Genomic DNA, 23,862 nt, shown 5'->3' on the forward strand with positions numbered 1-23,862 from the left:
GAAACCTGTAAATAGGAATCATAGTTTTTGCTTCCAGCCACAAGCAGAAGACCTAGTCAGCATTTGCTCAGCTTACTACAGGACAATGTAGTCATCATTTTTATCCCACTAAAGCTTAAGGGCAAGTGAGGATGGGGCTCCAGCCAGACACTGTACTACAGGAGGAACACAGCCCCTGCCCCAAAGGCTTCCACAGGAGAAATGTGGGATAGGACAAAGGGACTAGCAGGAGCACAACACCACGAGGGCAGAAAATATGCAAGTGCTGCTGTGCAGGCAATCACAAAATGATAGAAAAGAAGGGAATTGGCTGTCTGTAGCAAGTTAGAAAAAAGTCAGAGGAGGGCTGGAGCTGAGACCCAGGTTAGAAAGGAAGTTCTCTGAGGCCGCATCTATTCTAGCAAATAAATCACACCCAGGGCCTTTCTCAATTGGTGCTGGAGCCAACTGGCAGGGAAGAACTTGTGTCCATACCATTAAACTCTTTCAGCTGTCAAAAGATGATGGCTGACTCCACATGGTCTCCTGGGAGCTCTCCCTGGCTTTTGCTATTTCTCAAGCCATGCTCAGAAACCTTCTGGATGAATGTTAAATTGCACAAGCCAGAAACCTGCCAGGGATAGCCCTGACAATCGAAATTCAGTGCCAGGTCTAGCATTGGTCTACGCTCACACAGCCAAAGTCTTTGCTTGGCCTTTGCTGTGACTTTGTGACCTCCCTTGCCTGGATCTGATTAGCTCCTTCCTGCGGGCAGCTGCCAGCCCCTCTGAGCCGCAGGCGTGGGAAAAGGCACCACGGGGATGCCTGTCTCAAGGCGTGGCTGGGTGCACACGTGCACACAGCTGAGGGGGGTTTCCCTGTGCAGCTCTGGCAAGGGAAAGCTTCTGGCATTAAGAAAGGCTGGGCTTGGCCAGGCCAAGCATGAAGTGTAAGCTACTTGTTGCAGCAGACTGATGGAGAACAATCACAAGAGCCCTGGAAGCCGTACTGGGTGGTGCTGGTGGTGTTGACAGCAAGTTAAAGTAGCCCTTTCCTGCAGCAACAGTCACTCCTTTCTGCCCATTTCACCAGCTGAAGCAGTAAGCCAAGCTTTCATGGTTTCTCCATCCCAGTCCCTCCTTCCCCACCTGGCCAGATCCCAAAGGCAGCAACAATCAGTTCTGCCTCCATGGCCGAGGAGCCATGAGCAGTGTCTGGTTATGCCACCATCACATGTTCTCCAGGACAGAAATGCGTGCAGTGGACACTTCTTCTGTTCCTGGTTTAAATGTACCTTTGAAAACTTGCTGTTTAGGTTGAGTTGAAGTGGTCATTGACATTTTTGGATGCTACATACATATACATGCATGTACATATATTTATCTCCTATTTAAGATTCTCCAGTGTGACTTTAGATTCATGGCTTTCAGATCAGATGGTGCTTAAAGATACTCATGTGCTGTTTTTTGCCTCAAGTGCTTAAAGAGAGAAGTGGACACTCCGGCTCCTTGTTCCAGTGGTAGCCTGATCCATCGCCCAGCCACCTTCTTCAGAGGAGAAATCTCGAAAGAGAGGAGCTTCAGGAGCAATGTCCGGTAAAGGTGCGTATTTGTGAAAAACAGCCTGAAGACTGGAGGAAGGCAGGAGCTGTCATCTGAAGATGCTGTAAGTGGAGATGCCGCCGCAGCCCCCCTGCACCCCCTTCCTCTGTGCAAATGCCACCAGCTGGAAGAGGAGCCCTGGGTGCAGCACAGGTTTCCCTGGCATCGCTGAATCCAGAAGCTACTCTTGGACACCACCTGCTGGCATTTTCCGTGTCAACTCTTCTCAAGATGAGCAGTTGTGCGTGCCGTCAGCAGCATCCCAAGCCTGGAAGCGAAGAGACAAACTTGACCTTCCCGGACCTTTTCAGTGAATGTCCTGCTTGTTTTTCTGAGAGAGGGGAGCTGCGCTGGGGCCTTGTGAAAAGCTCCGTTACGTAAGGGAGGGATTTTTTACGTGGGACCGGGAAAGGGGATGCCGATGCCAAAAGAAGTGCTGTGAATGGAGGCGGGTGAAAGAAAAAAAGAAAAAAAAAGAAAAAAAAGAGGGAAAAAAAAAAGTCTGCAGGCACTAGTGAGGAACAAACTGGAGGTGTTCCCCATCACAGCTCTGGGGGAGGGGACCCGTCGAGCGTCAGTTCAGATAGCCTTTCAAGACACAGGGCGGTTAAGTCCATGATTTTTCTTTTTTCATCAAGGTTTATGTGGTACTGAGAAAAAAAAATCTTTTTAGTTTTTGGCTGCAGCATTTTAAATCAGAAAGGAAGAGGAGGTACAGCTTCTGACTGCTCTGCCTTTTGGCACCAATACCAAAAACCGTAGTGCTGATGCTTATAATTCCTGACAGTCACGACAGCCAGACAAAAAACAGAACAAAGGACCATAGTGGTCAGTCATCCTCATTTGCACAGTAGGCAAGGGCTGTGCTTGACCTCTGCATGGTCCTGCTGCGTGCAAAGGGAAGAAGCCTCTCAGCTGCAATTGCTCCTCGTGGAGGACCCAATCCTGCTCTTCCTCCAGCTTCCTTGCTGTGACCTGCTGCACCGGTGGGGTTTCAGCAAAAAAAACCCCAACAAGCTCCCAGTGCACCCATAGGTCCTAATTGCTCTGAGCAGCCTCAGCTGGGGCCTCCACCCACACCCTCTGCCCAGCAGGTCTATTTAAGCTCAGCCTTGGGCTACCTTGTAGGTGGGTTGGTTTCTGGTTGTGCTGTCTGGATGGGTCCTTTGGGTAGGTATTGTAGGTTGTCTCTAGCCTGCTTCACTGACTGCAACCCTTGGGTGAACTCTGGACTTGGTGCACCCCTTTGCTGTGTCTGGGGCTGCTGATGGAAGCTGCTACCAGCACCCAGCTCTACTCAGGTACTGTGGGTGAGGGCACTGCATGTGCTGGGATTTCCTTGTCCCCCTTTGTGGGGCAGTGCTGATTCCTGGTATAGGTAAATACTGTTGCTACTCTTCCACTTCTTGTCCCTCAGGTAACTATCTCTTCCAGGGTTTTTCAGCAGAAGTTTCTCTTGTTACATGTGTATTTTTTTTTCCTGTTTATATTTGTCTCAGAAGCCACCTCATCTAATGTTTTCCTCTGGGGAACAGGTCTAGATTTAAGATCATAAACTGATTTATCTTCTCATAAGAAGAAGATGGAGAAGCCTATCGTGCCACCATCTGCTCAAGGCCTGTTGAGACTCCCTGTTGCCTACCACAGGGTTCCTGAGCCTGTTCTCCTCTTTGTTGTCTGTTAGGTTTCTGCCCACAAGCTGGTTTTTGCCTTCAGTTAGGTGAAGACTCAAGCTCACTGATTTTTTTTTTTTGTATCTATATTCCTCCTCTGTTCTCAGGGTGGTCTCACAGTTTTTCTTTTTTTTTTAAGTGCTGTGGATGAGATGGTTTCTATGAAATATCTCTGCAAACTGTATTGACTGATGATGAAATCTTGCTGTCTGTGACTGCCATGAAAGAGTAGTTTTGAGCAAGAAGCTCTATCCTTATCCAAGGCACAAAGATCCCCCAGATAGTCTAGCTGGGAGGCCTTAGCTTAGCACTCATCCTTCTGGCATGGTCTGAGCTCTTTTCCAAGCTGTTATTTTAAGAGACCAGTGAACTTTTGGGCATAAATCTGACTCTCGCTGATGGTTGGGAGGGCAGAAATGTAGCAGGGCTGTTCTGGTTCTGTGCATCCAGGGGTCTGAGTAAACCATCAGTACCTGCGGAGATCCTGCTGGCATCTCTGGATAGCCTCCTGCTGATGGTCAGGATGGTGTAGGTAGGAGAGTCTACTGAGACTTTAAGGGGTTTTGTTTGGGTTTAGATATTAATTTCCTTTTCTGTTGGATGTAGAAGTTGATGTATAAAAGATGTATCTGGCAGGTGGAGTAGCCTTTGGAAGCAGAGCTTCTTCAGTATGGTGTACATAGGGTGTGAATCCATAGTGTAATGGCTTTTAATATTAAGAGTTTTATGAAGTGATCATGATGCCTCTTCCTCCAGCAGAACTGAAATTATCTTCCTTCAAACACTTCCACTTTCTGTTGTATGGCATATTGCAAAAGAAGGCTTTCACTGCTGTTGCCATATCACACAGGGCTCTCCTTTCAGATGAATCCTGCCAAGTGAGAGATGTGTTCCTGGAAAACACTTACATGTCTTGAGAGCGTGTCTCTGGCTCAATAGCTTTCTCTGATTGGGCAAGTGCTCTTTTTATGGTGAGTAAAAGCAGAGGAGATTTATAGCCTACACTGATATAATGCCATGACAGATAGTCCTTTCATCATAATGAATGATGGATCTAGTTGTTATTACTTTGTTTTATTACTGTAACAGGTAGGTTTGAACTACACTTGCTGCAAAGGATGAATGTGTTAGGAAGGAAAACACTGGAGCTGTTGTGGTTCAAATCCACTTAAGGAAAACTGTCTTGCTTGTCAGGTGTGGACTATTTTACATAGCAGGAAAAAAACCTTGCTGTTGGGGTTTGCTCTCTTCAGTGTGCATTTCCTAATTTTAAGGGTGGAATTCATGTTGTGCTTCTCACATTGTTGGTGAGGTCTCTGAGACAGTATCTGTGGTCAGAGCAAGTCTTTCGGTAATTAATACTAGCCCTGATTCTCCTTGATTCCCAGTTGCTTACAGGTAGTTGTTCAAAGTGGGTCTTGTATCTGCTGACGTTTATACATAGGAGCTTTGCAGGGCCACGTGGTAGACTAGCAGATTATGTAGCCTATAAATAATCTGTTTTGCAGTAATAACCTTTCTGTGTCTCTAAAAAAAATACACTTGGTGAGAATGATGCTGTGTAGATCTATAGGACCTGACTGTCATTTCCACAGACTTTAAAACAAAATAAGTCATGATATGCCTCAACTTGTGTGACAGTCTGAGCTTCTAATGTTGATGAAAGGTGTAGGGATTGACCTGCCAGCCACCTGTATTATGTATGGCCCACATTACATGCTAGTAATGTGCCTTAGACTGTGAGACTGACAAAGCCATGTGCTGATGGCACTTTCAGACATTTGGAAGCTGTAATGCAGAAGAAAAGGATGTTGTCATATTATCCAGAGAGCCGGCAGTTCAGCTAGCTTCCCAGGCATGAGAGTGAGCTTGCATTGATGGCACTACTAAGGCTTTGTGGATTTTGCCTCTAGACAAGCCTCAACAGTGTAACCAGATCAAAACTGCTAACACTGTAAGTTTCACTAAAAATTAATTAGTAGGAAGGAAGAAAAGGAGGAAGGGCAGGTACTGCTTTGAAGATTGAGTTGCAAAAAGTAACACCATGATAACCCTGAAGTGTTTGGACTAAGACAACACAGATTTTTGGTGTTCCATGGAAAATATGGTAAGAGGCTGATGTTGCAGAGTTGATGCTGCCTTCCCAAGGTGCACAGGGCTGGGACTCTTGTTGGTTTTTTTCTGACACTGTGGGAGCTCAATCCTCATCAGTTTGCTGCTAGTGGTTTTCAAGAGGTGGCTGATCTTGCTGCTGACCTTTCTAGATGCCTGTTCTTTAGGCACCTTCTTATGTTACCTGAGGAAGGAACTCCAGTCCCTCCAAAGAACAAGCCTCTTCTAAGGCATCTCAAGTCCAAAACAGGTTACCCCAAATCATCAGATGCAGTGGGAGCAGGTCCTTATCTACACCTGCAGGAGTAGGCAGGTCTTAAGTGGTGTGTGGTGGGACATGAGAACCTTTGTGGGCTGAAAAAAGTTTCTGTGAGAAGCTGCATTTCACCTCCTTGAGCTGTAAATCCCCTGTCTCCAGCTGGCTTTTCATGGGCGTGCTTGGTCTTCAGCTTGAATGAGAAAAACAGTCTATTGTATGACCCTGGAGAGGCTGTGAAGTGCTCTGTGAGGATCTAGATATGTGGGTGTGTATATATGTGTCTTCATTAGTAAATGCATTTACTGTAGGACAAAATGACAACATTGTTTGCAGTTATGGCTTCCTTATGCTTCCTGCTGGAGCTCCCTTTCTTCACTTCTGACTTAACCAAAATGTCTTCTTTGGCTGCTGTTGTCCCTTGTTGCTGCTGTTTTCCATTGTTTCTTGCTTGCCTGAGGCTTAGCTTTTTTCTGAGAAGCTACAGTACAAAAGGTCTTTCTTGCTGTTTTTGACTAAGTTTAGGAGGAAACTGATGTTTTGTCTTAAATTTCTGACTGAAATAGCTGTCTGATTATTTTAACACTTCCATGTTCTGAAAGGCAGCCTGGGAATTGGGCTGGGAGATCAGCCTGGAGCAAAGGATGTGCTTTTTTGCCTTTGTGAAAAGTAGTCGTATAATTCTGTCAAGTTATAGATCTGCGAAAATCCTTAGGCACATCCTTGTTGTGGGAGAGGAGAGGGTAGAGGCTGGCAGAAACAGCCTTTAGAAAAGGTGTCTTCCCAAAGAGGAAGGGGATGGGGCAATTGTGTGGAATGATGAGAACTGAGACAGGTGAGCGGATGCACAAGCAAGGATGAGGGATATGGGAAAGAGGATGAATGAAGGTTGTATGGTAACATATACACAAAAGAACCAATTAGAGGAACTGCTGTCTAAAATCTGCCACAATATGCAGAAATCTTCAACTTCATTATATCTGTATGGCCAGCCAAAAGCTGTGTAGCTTGTTGCCAAGGTTGTCCCCTGCCCTGGTCCAGAGAAAGTTAACAGCTTTCAAGTTGTATTATCTGTGCCAGGATCTCATGTGGTTAAGACCTGCCTGATGTAGAGGTTTTTAACAGAAATACTAATATTGGTGTGAATGGAAATGCATGGCTGAAGATACTAGAAAAACAGCAGATGAAGGGTTAAAGGAGTGGCATGTATTAATTGCTGCAGAGCCACCCCGTGTGTTTCACACAAAAAAACAGAGGACAAAGAACAAACTGAAGCCTTGGAGATAAGGTGACAAATGATGACCAACAGCACTGGAGCTGTGGAATACCCAGATAAGGACAACAAAAGACTCGGTTTTGCCTGAAACTCTTGAGGGGTGAGGCAAGACTGTGAGGCACAAGATCATAGTATCCACTGCTAAATGGTATAAAAGATGCATCCAAAAATCAGGAGGAGCCCAGGAGATGCAGTGAGGCCATGATGGTGTTATCCCATGTGCTTCCTGCTGCACACAGGTTATCCTGGCCAGACTGATGCGCATAGCTCTGTGCATGTATGTTGATGGGGGAGTGGGTAGAATTAACTTATTGGAGTCTCTTTAATAAAATTGCCTTCCCTGTCTGTAAGGTCTTGCAATGAGTTTTGTTCCACTAATTTCCTGTAGTGATGGAACTAAATGTTCCAGTTCTGCTAATGATTCATGTAGGAGGTGATATGTAGCCATGTGATGTCATTTTATATATATTCCATTGCCTTTAAAAAATCTAGACAATTAGATTGCAAAATTGCTATGTTAAAGAAATATTCTTGCCAAAGTCAGGCACTCAACTGCTGCAAATTGAAGTTGTCTGTTTAAGCTTCATGCTGCCCTCTTGTAGGAAAACTACTGCAATCAAAATGTTTGCTGTGTTTATAATTCTGTAGATGCTCAGCTTGAGATGCACGTTGCCCATTTGAGAGATGCATTGAATACTGTCAATTACAGGTGACACTACTGCATTTAAACATATAAAGTGCCACAAAAATGCTGTAAAGAAAATCAGGCCACCCAAGTTACAAAGCAGGCTTTCTGTGTGAGATGTTCTTGCTGACCTGGATGCTGCAGCTATAAAATGAAGGCAGCTCTCTGCTCTCCCAGAAGTCAGAAAAACTTGTGCTCTGACTGCAATCCAGGTGCCTTTTCTCCCTTCCTATCTGTCTCTGTTCCTGACCATGCTGGATGGCCACATGGGCTCTGCAAAATAGCTAGCTATAACCACTGAGGGCTTATAGACATCTGCTGTGCTGCTGTCAGTGCAAGGGGCTTGTTTCCTGGGTGCCTTTTGCTCTTTCTCATGGAGTTGTGGGGAGAAAAAAAAAAATGCTTGTGAAGCATTCAGGGGTGACAGTGGTGAGGGCACAGAAAAGCTACCCAGGAGGCTAATATGTCTGTATTCTTAAAATCAATAAGGATACAGAAGTGATGCTGGCCAAACAAAGTACTGAATGGATGCTGTTGGTTGTGTGTCACTCCTTTGGTGACACAGAGGAGGACATAAGGGAGTCCTGTGAGCAGCAGTAGTGCCATGTGACTGAATAAAATAAAGCTTACGAAATTAAGATATCCAGCTATATAAATGTGTCCTTATTCATCCCTGCTTAACTCTGCTGGTTTTGTCATCTCTTCGCAGTCATCCTGTTTGAAGGCGTGTGTTGCACAGGTGAGTTTCTGGTTTCTTGTACCTGTACTCTGCCTGCCAGCTCCAGAAAGTGCTGCCTGCTGCTGTGCTCCTGGTCTGATGCTGTGGGTGCTGCATGCCAGACACTGCTGCAGACTCTTGGGCTGCTTTTGAAGGCAAACTTACCAATGCTTAACCAGTGAGAACATCTGGGGAGAATATTTACTGTTGTTTGTCTCAAAGTTCAGCTTAAAAACAGAAGCGCATTGTCTTTTCCCCTCTTTCTCTCACAAGAGTGGGGCAGGGGTTAGTTTTGAGTTACTTAAATGTTTACAATAATGTCCTTAATCTAGAGTTCAATGAAAAGATTTGGAGATCAGCCAATGTATTTTAGCATGGCAGCTGCCTTAAAGTCTGGTTGACAATAAATGCATAGTGGATTTCTATTACTATTCTTGCTCCCTCAAACCTAGGGAGACTTCCCTGCTGCCAAAGGGTGGGTCTGTTCTGTTCTCCAACAACAAAAAGCAGATGATTTTCCTTCTTAAAAATACTCAAAGGGGATTGCTAACACAGATCCTCTTCACTGTGTGCCCATCCTAGTGTGCCCGGTTAAATCCCATCCCTTATAGCAGTGTGGAAAGGCTAATCCCTGGCACTGAAGGCACCCTGATTAACCCACTGCAGGATTAGGATTCTTGAGCTGTTGTTAGAAGATTAGTATATTTGGTTGCCAACATTTGCTGAACTTGGCCTGAAAAGGATTTCCAATGAGGCTGCTGACTCTTGGGTGCCAGTTTGCCTGGCGCATTAGGAAAGACTGGAGTTAAAGCAAGTGGCTGTAAAGATTAAACTGGAGCTCTGAGTGTGCAGAATGCATTTTAGATTTAAACCTGTCATCGCTGCTGATGGAGACAAAAGGCTTTGGTGGTCTGGTCCAGAGTTGCTGAGCTCCTGCCTCACTGGGGAGGTGTCCAGGGTAGCTGCGATGGCTGTCTTGCCATTCAGTGTGGGTCAGGGCAACAAGAGTTTCTGACTTGACCCAGGGATCCCTGCTAGCGGCTGCATCTGGGACAAGGAGTTGTATCGGTCATCTCTTGCATCTGCATTTGGGATTCATACAGAGCTGCTTTTCAGGTCAGGTCTTCCCTGCCTGTGTGCATCCTTCAGTGTTGAGAGCTTTTCCTTTTCATAGGCTATTTTTATTTTGAGTTGCTTGGCTGGAAGCAAATATAACCACTACCCTGGCACTAGTTTTGTTCAATTATTTGTGCTGGTCTTTAGATAAGAGAAAAACACCTCTGTCCTAGATGACATTAGGGTCTCCTTGGTGAAGAAAAGTGGCTTTTCTGCTGCTTTGCTTTCTAGAGTTTCCTGCTAATGATGGTGTGTACCCTTAAGTGGATGAGCTGCCCACAGATGAACTTGTCTCTGTTCCTGCACAGTGCAAAATGAGTTTATTTTGAGGGTAGGGCCTCCACAGTGGTACCTTTAGGTAGAAAGCAATTGGCTTCCACTTTCTGTGCTGGGACTCAAACTGTCTGTGCTCATAAGATCTTATTTCAGCTACTAGCAGGAGGATTCATGTTTAAAAAAAGATCTTCCTTTTGTCAGCAGGGCATTAACTCCAGTGCAGTCTGCTTGTGCTAGCTCAGCACCTTGTAAATGCTTACACTGCTTTCTAGTGCATGGGGGAGTGAGAGCAGAGCTGTGGTCCCATTGCAACCAGTCCTACTATTGCGTGTGAACTGGTGTCTGAGGGGCACTGATGGCTGGTGGAACACACCATGGTGCTGCAGGTAGTGTGTATGGGGAGGCATGGGCATGGTAGATCTCTTCTCCTTCTTGAAAAGTAACTTTTTTCCTAATTTTTTCTCTGGGAAATTACAACTGAGAGCTCTAAAGATAGACCCAAAGACTTTTGGTAGTACAGGAAGAGAGTATGTATATTCCTCTGCTTATCAGTGGAAAACTGCCATAATGGTAAAAGAACTGTTAGCTGGAAACTGTTTTCCTCTATCATGACCCATGTGAATACAAATTTACATTTGATTCAAAGCAGCTTATCTTGAAAAGTACTGAACACTGGAATTGGTTCCAGTGATTTCATTCAGTGTTGTTGCTGAGTATCTTGATTTCAAGACAATCCTTTTGTCAATGTGGATCGTATCATGCTTCCCTTTGTGCATACAAATGTTAACAGCCATTTCTTGGTTGAAATGTATACAACTGCATTTGTCACTCATCTGACAATATAATTTTTCTTCCTCAACAGGCCAGCAAGGATATTCAACTGAAACCCATGTGGAAGACTTAAGTCTAAAAGTTCTTTCTGTGAAGATACACTAGAAAGGTAGGACCTCTCCATGAATACTTGCCTTGAGTTTGACACTGGTATCTTAGAGCTGTAGCTGTACTGAGCATTCCCACTTTTGGCAATGCTGCGCAGCCTAGTGAAGCAAGAGCTGTTCAGTTTTAACACATTTATAAGCACTAAGTATATTCCTCAGTACTTCACAAACATACTTTAGGGGATTTCTGTAGAGCTGCATGATAAAATAATTTTGACTATTTTATCCAAGGCCTGTGTTGCAACTTATTCTGAAAAAATAACTTCTGAAACCCCAAATGTGGGCCTAAAGCTTCTGCCTGGCTTACTGCAGCAAGAGGATGAGGCCACTGCTATGGTGGTATTGCTTCCAGTTGTCTCACTGCAACAAGACAGATGCGTTATGAAATAACCAGCAAGAACATGGGACAGCAAAGTGTGTGTTGGTTCTTTGACTTGGCCAATGTTTCCTGCGTGCAGAACTTGCCCTGGATTTAGATCAGTGTGGACCTAGATGATCAGCTGTGCCTAACAGGCGTGTGTAAGAAAGTTGTCTGTATTAAGCGAAGAATTTCAGACCACCCGTTCATTGGATGAAAATGTGATTGACATCATGCTGAGGTTGTTTGGACTATCTGAGTAAAACCATATATGTGTATATGTACACTATATGTATAAAGTGGGCCATAAATAAGACATGGTCCAGCATGGGAAAAGTGCATTGTAGACTTTAATATACTAGGAAGAGGGGGCAATACGATGTACATAATGGTTCTGCTTGTATTTCAGCCCTTACTTGCTGTAACAGTGCTTATAAACTTGAAGGCAGTTTCTAGGACATGGGGAGAGTCACTGTGTACATATCTGGGGGATACACAAAGTGGAAAAAGGAGAGAAAGATGCTAATGCCACCATGCTGTGAGCTCAGGTCTTTGTTTTCTTCAAGGAACAGGTTATGTATGAGCAGTTCTTGTTTGTGATCAGTGTGTAGAGCATAATGTATTGTCTGGCTGATAAGAAATAATCATATGTAAGCCACTGGTTTCCTCATCAGAATGCCTTCAAAGGGTGGACCTCAGACCTACACTGATAAGGTAGGCAACAGCACTGCTGGCTGGATGCCCTGCCCTTCCCCACAGCTGGTAAATCCATGTTCAGGTAGGCTTTGTACCCCTATCCCAAAGGCCAAGGAAACCCCAGCAGGGTTCATTCCCAGCCCCATGATGTTGCTTCTAATGGGTGAGGATAGGTGCTAGTTTATTCACTGCCTTTATATTTGACATGGGGGAGTCCCCAGCAAGACTGTCTGCTTGGTAGGCACTGTAGTTGCACAAAATAAATGACACTTTGATGCTGAAGCATATTTTTAATTGGCTATAATAGTTTAAATTTGAGGGGAAACAAGAAGAAATATAAAATGAAAGGAGTAGATGTGGTGAGGCTGCAGTCCTGTAGCAGGCAGAGATGCAGGTGGAGACTGGTCAGCTAGTTTGGCTTGCCCTGCTTCTGTGGGACTGCCTTGCAGTGGGGGGCAGGATCCTTTTCTGTACCTACAAACAAAAAATTTACTTGTGCAATATGCTTGAAACCAATGTCTGAAAAAAAATCTTGGAAAAGTCTGTTTAGCACTTCAGGTTTGGGGTTATCTTCTCACCTGTCCTTCCTTTCTGGTTCTGACATTAGGAAGGTTCTCCCTGGGGTTTCTAGAGTCCTCCAGATCTAGGAATTACTTAAAGCCTAGCTTTGAGGCCAAGTTCAGTGATTTTTCAACAGAGTATGTGTTGCACTGCAAGGAATAGATGCGAAGTACAAAAATACAGGATTACTATACATGTGCTTGCTGTGCAAGAGAAGTTACTCATATCTATACAATGTTTAACGTTATAAAATGCCCCCTGAGTGCCAAGTCCGGAGAGGAGCTCAGCTTTCAGCTCCTCCTGGGGCTATAGGAAGATCTGTAGCGGCTCACAGGATCCAGACCTTGCTATGTGTTACATCTCCAGCTTCCCCAAACCCCAAATCCAGGCTGTTTCTGCAGCTACCGCTGCAAGTGTTCCCTCTCCCACACAGGAATGCTACCCTAGCTATGATTTTGAGATGCAGTATTTAGCACTGGAGTGCTCAGTTTCCCTCCTCGTGGCAGAGATAGGGAAGGACAAAGCAGGCGAGAGCCTGAGAGCGTGCACTCATTAGCTTTTGTCTGTCAGCAAGTTGTGAGCATGGCTGTTACAAAAGGCCCTCGTTAAGTAATCACATTTCTCTTGCGTAAGTGCTTGTTTTTGGGAGACTTTAGCCAATTGGAGGCTGCAGCTCATGGAAAGCATGTTTAACTACTGTGATTTTTTTTTTTTTTTTAAATAATGCATGATTACTAATCTGCTGAATGTTGTATAAAATCTCTTTAGATAAGGTTGAGCAGCCGAGACTCCTCAGCGCTGGTGATAGCTGAACTACAGCTGTAAGACGCTGCCAAAAATCCTGTGTAGATCCTTGTGAGTAATATTTCTGATTCTTCTGAAGGGTGTTTGTGACTGATAACTGCAGGCAAGGAAATATTGCAGATGTTTATTGTTGGCAATAAATTAGAGGGAGGCAGGAGGTGAGAGACAGTAGTGAAACTATTGACTGGTTTTAAAATAAGGCTTTCCTCCTAGACTTCTGTAAGCAAGTATGGATTTCTCTGAAGCTGTGTAATCAAGTCTCTTCCAAATATGCTAATAAAGAAATGTGGTGCTGAATTCAATTACAGGACTGTCAGGAGAACATAGATTTGGCCTGACAGTGAGATCAAAGGACCATTTAGTCCCATGTACTGGTTTGGAGTGGCCGAAAGTCAATGTTCAAAGAAAGAACATAAGAATAGGACAAGTGTGCAGTGAATTTCTTCTACGTTTTCCTGGCTTTCAGAAATCTGCAGGTCAGTCATTTCCTGAGTCAGAAATGATATCTTTAATAGTACAAGTGGATTTTTCTTTTCAGAATTTGCTAATTCAGTGTATCTGAAGACAATACGTTGTTTTGGGATTTGACTGACACAAATCTAATTGGGATTTGGTATCTTGAGTTAAATGAGTTCTTCCACATAGGATTTTAATTTTTAAAGAAACGGTAGTCTTCTGTTTAGATGGAACTGAAAAGGGAAAAGCTTGTATGGATTTACAGAAAACAGAATTTCCCCTCCCACTTCCTTGTGATGTGGCTGGATGCAGCTCAGTCCATGAACAAAGCCCGGAACTACAAAAACATCCACTGAAGTGGGAACTGGAATTTATTAGTTCAACGCTGAGCAGTTTGGAACAGCTTGGTTATTATTGCTGCCAACCCTGGAAGGCACTGAGGTGCCATTGTGTAGAGAAGGCAGCTCAAGTGCTGAACTGTGAGGGGGAATGAAGCTGTTGCCTGTAGCGTGCGCTTACTCTTATAGGTGGCACAAAACTTTTCCTTGATAGAACAAATGCTGGACTAATGGAGATCACTTGGGAGAGCTCAAGTCACTGCTTACAAATGTTGAAAAAATGTAGTACGTAGATTTTACAATCTACAATGTTCTGAGACCTGCTAAAGCATTTAAATCTTATTTGCAGCCAGTAGACACGGAGGTAATACCAACACGAAAAGAAGTTACTATTTTGTAGGAGTTACAGGATTAGAGAGGTAAATGTGAAAAGCTATATTGAACTAAAAGGCGCTTGGCTACAAAACAAAGACTAATGTTTTCATATTTCCTTTCTAAAGTGGGCAAAATTGATAGGCCTGTTTGCTTCAGTAAAACTGCAATAGTGATGTAAGATAAGCTGGAATCACTCTTACACTTGCTCGCTGGTTGTTTAGACCTGAAAACCTTTGCAATAGGCAAACCTGAGCTATGTCTCTTGCACTATGCCAGTAAGGGATCGGTGGTGGCAGAGCAGGCTGCTCACTGGGCACTCCATGGCTTCCCATTTCAAATTCTGCAACCTAGCAAGGCCTCTATTTCTGTGGGTCAGGGTTGTTCAGAACCCAGGTAGCCTTCCCAGGTGTTTGTAGTGTTTGCTCTCCATCTGAAACTTGTATGGGGAACTTGTATGGAGGTCTTCTACCAGCCCCTAGCACTGTAACGGCTGAAGTTGTTAACAGAACCTCAGACATTGAGACAGGTTTTTTCCCCAGATCATTAGATTACTTCATGGTTCTGGAGAGTTTACAGTCTTAAAAACCCATGAGAGACTATTAAAGACACTATTACTAGAAATCCTTGAGCTGTTGGAAGAGTATTCTGGGGAAATCAGTTGCTTGCCCTGGTTTTGGGCTATTTTCTGGGCTGCTGACACTGATTGCTGTCAAGAGGATGCTGGTTCAAAGAAAGATGCTCCTAGCCCATGCAAGGCCTTTTTAGTTCTTATGAAAACACCACAAACAAAAGTCAGCAGTTAAAACTGGGGAATTTACAATGTTATTTCCAAAACAGTCTCGGGGACATAGAACAAACCCAGGCATACATTAGGATAGCCAAACAATAGCTCTAACTTGTTGCAGGGTAAGATGGATGCTATACACAAGCTGAAGATTTTGGTGATGTTTCTGTCTCTGGCTACTTTCACGGTCATGGTGATACTGAATGCTGGAAATGCCACTGGGATATTCAAAGGTAACGCAAGCAAATTGTCTTTGTTCAGAGGTGGATTTCATGCATTACATCATTTAATGATATAAGGTGCCTTAGATGGGATAGATCTGTTTGTTACCTCATTGCTTCTCCAAATACACCTTGATCTGTGAAAGATGGAAGTAGCTGATGCATCCTCCAGGTATTACAGCCAGCTGCCTGAGCCCTATCCAGTCCCTTGAAATACAAGTAAATGGTCTTGTCCCTGGTGAACCTGGATCTAGTGGTGGGTGAAAGGCAGTCTTTGCATACACTGCCCTTGTATCCCTGGTGGAAGCTGTTTGGGCGGCTGCTGCGGGTTTATAGAGGGCAGTGGCGCTTGGTTTGAACACTACCCAGCTGAATCTGTCAGAAATGGACACTGTACTTCTCTCTGGCTTTCACATGCAACTGGCTTTTCTGGTTCTATAAGAGGGAAGGTGCTCAGGGTTCCCCATAGGGACACTGATCCCATAATGGGTGTCTGAAGGCAAGCCAACTGCAGCACGTGGCTTGTTTTCACCAAGGGCATCCTCTCATCTCCCTCAGATCCACTGAGGTGTGGACTAAGCCTTGAGGAAGATTGCAGGGTGAGGGAAATAGGCAGTCTTTCCCCATCCTTAGTATGTAGTAACACTTTTGTCTGCAATAACATTCACCACCGCAGGTCTGTTCAGAACAACCCCTGGAAACATCTCGGCAAAGTACAACACTGACTTCACACCAGCTGGCTGGACTTTCCTCATCTGGAATGTCATCTATGCCTGGCAGCTTGCCTGGCTTCTCTATGCCTTGTCAGGAATCTGTCGAAGGTATTCTCCGTGCTTACGGTATAAATGAAGGACAGTGGTTCTTCCTTTCTGTAGCTCAGTCTCTTACCCACTTTTCTGGGGTTTCTAGTCAGAGTAAATCTACTGCCATTCCTCTTGACTTGACATGCTGAAGCTCTGCTGCTGGAGCACCTTTTAGGTTCAGCATCCAAAGCTGAGAAGCAGTTTGGAGGTGTATATGAACTGCCCTAATGTGTGGACAGGTAACAAAGCATATAAACTGTTCTGTGAGGCCTGGTTTCCACTGATCCATGTGATCTGACAGAGTTACCCAGTAGCTGCACTTACCCACTGCTAGATGCTGAGAATCCACGGGGACAAAATTAATGAATTATGGAGCTAATGCTTCACGTTCACTTGCTGTTAGAGATCAAAGAATTGGCATTGGGAAGGCTCTCAGGTCATTGAACTGGACTTTGAAGCTTTTCCTGGAGCTGAGATCAATAACTGCCTCATGCAGTACCATGCAATATCTGTAATATTCTGTAATGTAATTCTGTGGGATGGACTTACATTGCAGCTCTCCTGTCGAGGGGGACCATGGACTGCTTAGTTTGAGTCTTGTGTATCTGCTGTTTTCACATGACTTGTAAGAAGTCGTTCAGTTGATCCTGGCCAACACTGAAGGTTGAGGGAAGAATGAAGCATGCGTTTGTGCAAGAACGATCAAGTCCATATACATGTATGTTCACGTACGCACAAAATATATATATACATATGCACTCACACTATGATCCCATAAGCCTTTTTCCCTGGGAACTGGGCTAAAATCCCATGACCATGCCATTGCTGCTACCACCACCAGTGGCACAAGCTTTGCAGCATCTGTGGCGCAGTTCTCAGTACCCACTAAATCTGTGATGGTGCAGTGGTGCTGCAGAGACCAGCAAGAAGTTCTGTGCTGCAGGACAATGTCCTGATGGGAAAAGCCCCAGGAACTGTGTTGTGTCAGAGAAGGATGCAGGGGAGAAATAGTCTGATTCAAGCTGAAATATTTAACTCAAATGTAGAATCCTTTTTAGTATGAGGAAAATGAGGCCAGGGAAGTTTGGTTGGTCAATGCAGGCATTGTTTTCCTGTCTCCATACCCACTTTTTCCGGGCAGGAATGAACTTGGATGTGTCTACATAAAGCCAGACTTGCTGCCAATACCGTTTTATGTGGTGTGGATTCTGAATAATGGCCTCAACGTTGGATGGCTGTTTCTGTGGGACCGAGAGTAAGTTGTCTTTTGTTACAAATGCTTCCTAACCCTCTTGTCAGGACTGCCCCAATACTTCATTTTGCCCTTTCCCCTATGTGTGAACACTTAATCACACCTGTAAAACTCTATAGCAGGCCTTGGCAAAAAGTGGCCTTCATAAAACCTTGAGGTTTTTGCATGATGTTTTCATCCTGCCCATGAAGTGGATTGGTTATTGAAGTCTAAGATCTCCTCAGAGCTGCTGTTCTTCCATGTTTTTTCCTCTACAGGTAAGACAGGAGCTATGCCTCTCTTCATAAATACAGTTGAGCTCCTTGCCTTGGATTGTTTTCATAATCATGGTCACATGAAGGGCTTATAATAGCACCACTGTCAAGAGGTGAAGAAATCGGTTGCAGTCAGGAAAATAATAACTTTGTGATTAACAGAGTAAAACAGCAGTGTGTCAAAATGAGGGCTACATGTAGTGATTACCTTTATTAAAGGCTGATTAACTGAGTCGGTAAAGGCCAAACACTAAAGCTATGAATTAAGGCATTGTGACACCACTGAAAAAATGTATTGTATATTGTGTGCATGCGTGTTCTTTGTCCTAGATACCTCCTCCCAGCCCTGGTGTTCCTGGCAGCCCTCACTTTTACCACATGTGCCTCCCTCTTCATTTCACACCAAGCCTTGAGCGCCCATTCCTCGTGGTTCATGAAGGGTCACAAAGCTGAGCTCTGGCTCATCCGCATCCTAGTAGGTGGCATTTGGGAAGCTGTGCTGTTGGTAAATGCTAAAAAATCTCTGTGCAGTGCTGATGGTATTGAGAATGAAAGATTCAATGGCAGGATATGGGTAAGGGAAGACTTCTACCCTGACACTAACTTGTGCCTGCTGCAGGTGTACACAGGCTTAACTGCATCTGTTTCCTATCAGACATCATGGGAATGATTCAGAACAAGGTCTATCCCTTGTACTTCTCCAGCTGCTACAGGATGAAGTTTTCAGTGAAGTATGAAAACTTCAGTCCAGACTTGTGTTTGGGGTGGGAAGAATATTTCTTGCAGAGGGAGAAGTCATTGCTAAGGGTGGCTTCTGTTGCTGTAGCTGATGGTGATGCCCCCCGTATCTGACTACAAAAAATTATGTATTTCTTATATGGGGAAGTGTACACTGCTCAAGTTTCAAATGCAGCTGCCTTTCTGAGTTTTTGCCAAATTCTGGAAGAAAATGACTTTTCTGCTCTCCCTGAGAAGAGTGGATGTTTGTTTGGCAAACTGCACAGAGAAAATAAGATAAACATACTCGTACTCCATCACTCCTTGGTTCACTCCCTGTGCAGCTTTCCTAGCTCAAAACTGCTACCCCAATCGCTTCCTCCCCATCCAGGATGCCTCGTACTGCAGTTCTTCCCATGGCTGCTGTGTGTGCTTTAGCCACCTTTGGTTCTTTTGCTTGATGTTGGCATTGCTCAGTGAGAAAGTAGGTCAACTGAAAAAGCCCATCCAAGGAGCTAGGAGGGATTTCAGTGGAGAGGGACTCTGCAAATCTGTGAGGCTCCGCACAGAAAAGTTCCTGCCAACCGTGCTGGAAATGTCTACATCTCTTGGCACAAACTGGGAGTGGGCTCTGCTCTTTACACCTTGTGTTGCATTTCCTGAGACACCAGTATAACACAGGGAAATGGGAACAGCTGGGTTCCCCATCCTCACTCAGGAGTGACTCCAGCCCTTGATATTGCCTGCTGCAGGCTTTGTGCAGCAAAGATGTTTGCTGGGAGGCTGTTGAGATTCAAAAAAACCTGTTTTCTCTGCCAGTTACAGCAGCCTGCAACAACTGGGCTGGGCAGCAGGCAGACTGTGCGCTTTGGGGTGCGGATGGGAAGCCCCTGCCAGAGTTGCAGGGCTTTGTATGGGGAATTCTGTAGCTGCCACGGGGGTGGATCTCTGGGATGCTTTGGGGACTCCAGGCTTCAACCCTTTTCCATGTTGAGGGACTTTCCCTGCAGCTAGGTCCAGAAGACTGGCTTAACTGCCCCAGGACCTATGGGTCACAAAAGACAAACAGAAATTACCTTTTTTAATCACTGCTTGTCACCTTGCTGTGCTACATGGCAGGTCCAGAATGGGCTGGCGCTGTATGCAACATGGACCACCATTGCTACCCTGCTGAACTTTGCTGTTGTGTTGATCTACAAGTGGAATGTGTCCAATGAGACAGCAACGACTGCTTCTCTAAGCATCCTTGCTCTGGACCTAGTAATATGGTAAGCAATCTCATGGGTTCCCACCAAGCCTGAAAGATCCCTTCCACTTCTCACAAATGGGTTGGACTATCTGTCCCAATTCATTCATAGTCTGTGACTGTACCAACACTGAGTACAAAGGCCTCTTATAATTCATGGCAGATGAACAAGGAGCCTGGGCAGAGCTTTTCTTCCATGACCCTCAGCAATGCCAATAAGCACATGCTGTGGGCCATGAACAGGTTGCTGTGACTTACATGAGCCCAACCTGCCCTAGGTTTGCAGGTGAGGGCTTGATACAGAAAACATACGAAACATGGATTTACGTTTTCCCTAAACATACCTTAGATAATTCTTTTTATGACTTGAATTTTAGTGAATGAACAATTTTGGACTCTGGTCCAAACCGGCCTGCAAAAAACCCCATTCTTTGTCCAATTCCTTTCTTAAAACTTCTATGGAAAAAAAAATGTACAGAGAAAATGCTTACTTTGGTCACTCTTTTTCTTCACAGGTTTTATCTAGAAAACTTCTTTCTTGACAAGTATGTCCGCTATAACCTTACAATCTACCCAGTGGTCATAATAGCTCTGACTGGCAGCGCATGCAAGAACTTCTTGTTTTCATCCCCAACGACAAACAGCATTTTTATAGGTGAATCTTTTGGACTGTTCACAACTCTTGTAAAAGACCACCAGTAAACACTTCCACATCTTTCCTCTGTATTAGGAGCAGAAAGACAGACTTGCCTCTTGAAAAGTATTACAAAAAACAGAACTACGGATTTATTAGAAGGGATTCATTTTGCAAAGTAAAGAGCAGAGCAGAAATCACTGCCCATGAGCCTTGGGGCTGGAGTCAAACCTTGTGTTGCCTCAGGGGTACTTCTGGTGCAATATGTTTGCCCTACAATTCTCCATCACCCACTTGGGTCCTCTGCTGGTAGCTCCATCTGACACAGGGCAGGCCAAAGGAAGAGCGGGACTGGGATGAAGGCTGTGGACTTCCATTTGCCCTATATCCCAAATTATATAGGAGCAGTGAATAAGTTTCTGACCCAAGGAGGGGTTGTATCTAAATTTCACAATGCAAAACTCTGCGCGTGCTGCTCTCCTATGCAGAGCTCAGGCTAGCCTTAACAAGTTTTCCTGGGATTATTTGGTTGCTGCAGGCCACTGTAGCTCAGTGTAGTCATCCATTGTAAAAGGGCTTAAGCTGTCCGAATTCTGTACAATCACAGTCTGGCAAAAGCTATGCCACTATGAGTAGTTTTATGCTGGCATGAAAGGGACTGAGCTGTGTGAACTCTGAATCCTGCTGTAGCAGTTTGAGATGCTTATTCCCACCGTAAGGTCAGCAGAAGGGAGCGTGTTCCCACCCTTCAGCCTTTCCACTGCCACGTACCAGTGGCTACAGCTAATTTCTGGACTGGCACCACCATTGCAGCCACTCCAGTACGTGTTCCATTTTGCTGTAAGGGCAGCTGAAGCCTGGTAATGCCTAAAAGCATGCAACAGGTTTTAGCTGAGCTTGTCTGCCAAGGCATGAGGGCACTGGAGACTCATCTCCTGATGGTTATGGCCACCAGGAATGTGAAGGTGGTATGTGTGATCTCTGGCAGACAGCTGTGTTCCTGCAGTAGGTGCATTTCTACCAGCAAGACTTCGTTCTTAGTTGTTTAGCTTGTTTGGCTGGCAGGACAAGAATGTGCTTTTCCCAAACTAGTGCATGTTTCTTTATATAGTTCAACTATTCTTGGAGTGTTTTGTCAACGTGTAACGCATTTTTATTCCTGTGTCACTAAAGCCTCCCCCTTTCAGACATGCCTTGACCTGGAAGCATTGGGTGAGTTTGACTGGATAGCAGTGAAACTGAAGTCTGAAATACATCTCTGATGGGGGGTAATGGTTCCTATACAAAGGGGTTCTTTTTTCCCTCTTCCCCTGAATGTCCCCTGTACTGGGAGCTGGGGTATGACAAGAGGCACTGACTTTCTCTCATGTGCTAACGTGCTTCTGTGTTTCTTTTCTAGTTGTTCTGCTGGCAATGACTTGCTTGATCTTTGCTGTTCGGCTGGTACTCGTCACATGGAGACACTGTAAGAGACCACTGGAAGAATCAGAAACCCCAGACCCCTCAGGCACAGTGGCCTGAGACCTCTGGCATGTTGTGGCAGATACTTTAAAAAGAGAAAAAAAAATTGGTCATCCGCTGGTCCTTCCTTCCAGTATGGGTTGCCTTGTGCTCGCTCTTTCTTTCCATTCCAAATGCAGATGGCTTGTGTCTGCAAACCTGTCCTGCTCCCACATTCCCTTGGATCAGCTACTCGCAGACCCACCTTCAATCTGTACCCTCCTTCATTTGGTTTGACTCTGGATCAGTGCAGGAAAAGGTCGTTCAGCTGAACAGCCCTGTGCACCTTTGATTATTGAGCAGTGGCTCTCTGTTCCTGCCAGTGCAACGAGGGCTGTCAATAGGCACTCGGCAGGCTTGCACAGGCAGTTGTTCATATTCTTTCCTTGGTAGCTCATTTTTCTTAAAGTGCAGCTCTAAGTGAACTGCCCCTGGGAGTCAAGGTGAGCAGCGGGAGGTCTGTCATTCCTTTGGCCATTCAGCGCTGGGTATCTGCAACCCCAGTGGTGTGAGCAGATCTCCTGCAGGCAGCAACTGCTCCCTTTCCTGCTTCTCTTCATCGTGATGGGAACAGATACTACAGCTCTAGAGATCTGCCTTTTGCGGTAGATATCCAAGGGGGGGGAGGAGGAGTGACTGAGTACTTCTGACACAATTGCAAGCCTTCAACCTATTTCAGCTTGTAGCTCTAGGAACTGAAGATGCATTCACTTTTCAGCATACAGTAAGATATCTGGGTCTCTGCCCTGGTTTTTCCTGACTTTCTCAGTTAAGTTAGTCACAGTGTGAGTGCCTCTGTCTGGACCCACAATAACAGCAGATTCATGCTGTTCCTGCTCTGCCTGTAAGACAGATGAGATCTGGGTCAGGCAGGAGCGGTGGGTTGCCTTTCCCTGACCTGTGCAGAGCGAGCAGTGCACAGTTTGTGCTGGCTGGGTGCCTCATGCTGGAGGATGGTCTGTAGCCACTCTGGTAGGAGGTTAGATGTACAGATGAGATGATACCTGATCTGGGGTAAAGCCTTCTGCTTCAAAGGAAGCCTGTTTAAGGAAAAAAAAAAGTTGTTTGAACCAGTAGAGTGAGTTCATCCTGGATCAGTGCTTTCTCATGTGGCTTCACCACAGGTATTAGGAAGCCTAAAAGTGGATTGACTGAACTGTCAGACCGCTGCCTCTGTTTTCTGTGCCTACTTGAGAGTTGATGGTGACTCACTAGTGTCTGGAAAGTGTTTCTACATGGCAAATGTCTTCAGATGCTGAATATCTTGCAATACTACTACAAAAGTAAATTCTTCTAAAATTGTTTATATTTAATGAAGAACAAAATTGGTGTAATGCAATTCCTCTTGTCATTCTGTCATGTTGTTTCATTTTCAAATAAATCAGCTAATTCCACCATTCTTCCACTAACTCTGTAAATCATCTAAAGCAACTGTCCTGGCTCCCACCTCACTTGTGCCCTGGGTCCTGCAATGACCCTGGACCCCTGCTGGGATGCTCCTGGGTATAGCTGCTTCCACTGATCATGCCTTCATCAGCCTTAGAGGCAAAGACTGGGGTGGTGCAGATTCCTATCTATTACTTAAACTCCTCTGCCTAGCACCCTGTTCATTAAACTTCTATTTTATAAGCTCTGCCTCCCAAGAGCCCAGCTACTAAATTCCCAGCAGCTTCTCTGTAAGCTGCCTTCTTTAATACAGTGGTATTAAATCCACTGGCATGTGGATTAAGAGGTCTAGGCAAGGTGAGTAGTTGGTGTGAGGCTGTGCAGTAGTTAATGCACAGGGAGACCTGGAAGGTTTTGCATCCTCCCAAGCAAGAGCTTTGCAAATGGCCCCTGGACCAGGGCAGCTGCACTGCATTTCCACAGGACATTAAACAAAGCCTTCAGCGGCTTTCTTGGTGTCTGTACCTGATGTCTGTACTGGCCAAATGACTAGAAACTATAGCACAGGATACAATTAATGTATTAATTAGCTGGAGAGAGTCAACAGGGCTTCTGCAGAGGGAAGTTATGTCTCACAAACCTCTTTGAGTTCTCTGAAGCACTCAAAAAGCATGTAGGTAAGGATGAACTGTTTTATGTTGCCACTGGCTTCTAAAGAAGCTCGAGAGCTATGGCATAAAAGGCAGTGTCTGCCCATAGGTGATTAAAGCTGGGAAATAGAGGAGGTGTTTCTCTCCAGGAAGGGAGGTTGCTGGTGGCATGTGTCATTAGACCTGGGCTGGATAAC

General features: G+C 45.0%; 1 protein-coding gene across 4 annotated transcripts; it reads left to right on the forward strand.

Moving 5' to 3' along the window:
• The first annotated feature begins 2,735 nt into the window (after positions 1–2,735).
• Positions 2,736–23,024, forward strand: LOC127014824 (uncharacterized). 4 transcript variants are annotated; one of them, XM_050894434.1, is made up of 11 exons: positions 8,301–8,321; positions 10,555–10,632; positions 13,014–13,100; positions 13,358–13,525; positions 15,124–15,235; positions 15,900–16,044; positions 17,168–17,281; positions 17,863–18,007; positions 19,369–19,517; positions 20,011–20,150; positions 21,529–23,024. In XM_050894434.1, exons 5-11 carry the CDS (start codon positions 15,130–15,132, stop codon positions 21,648–21,650), a joined length of 921 nt encoding a protein of 306 aa, XP_050750391.1. In that variant the 5' UTR covers positions 8,301–8,321; positions 10,555–10,632; positions 13,014–13,100; positions 13,358–13,525; positions 15,124–15,129; the 3' UTR covers positions 21,651–23,024. The 4 variants fall into 4 exon arrangements, with proteins under 4 accessions (XP_050750390.1, XP_050750391.1, XP_050750389.1 ...); XM_050894433.1 differs by lacking the exons at positions 8,301–8,321; positions 13,358–13,525 and adding an exon at positions 2,736–2,750; XM_050894432.1 differs by lacking the exon at positions 13,358–13,525.
• The last annotated feature ends 838 nt before the right edge of the window (positions 23,025–23,862 follow it).

The sequence above is a fragment of the Gymnogyps californianus genome, chromosome 3 (assembly GCF_018139145.2).
Source record: "Gymnogyps californianus isolate 813 chromosome 3, ASM1813914v2, whole genome shotgun sequence".
In the NCBI taxonomy this organism is placed as follows: Eukaryota; Metazoa; Chordata; class Aves; order Accipitriformes; family Cathartidae; genus Gymnogyps; species Gymnogyps californianus.

Coding starts and splice junctions, on each gene's coding strand:
- LOC127014824 (XM_050894433.1), top strand. CDS start 15,130: ATGGATGCTATACACAAGCTGAAGATTTTGGTGATGTTTCTGTCTCTG. Junction 15,236..15,899: donor TGCCACTGGGATATTCAAAG/GTAACGCAAGCA, acceptor TCACCACCGCAG/GTCTGTTCAGAACAACCCCT. Junction 20,151..21,528: donor GACAAACAGCATTTTTATAG/GTGAATCTTTTG, acceptor TTTCTTTTCTAG/TTGTTCTGCTGGCAATGACT.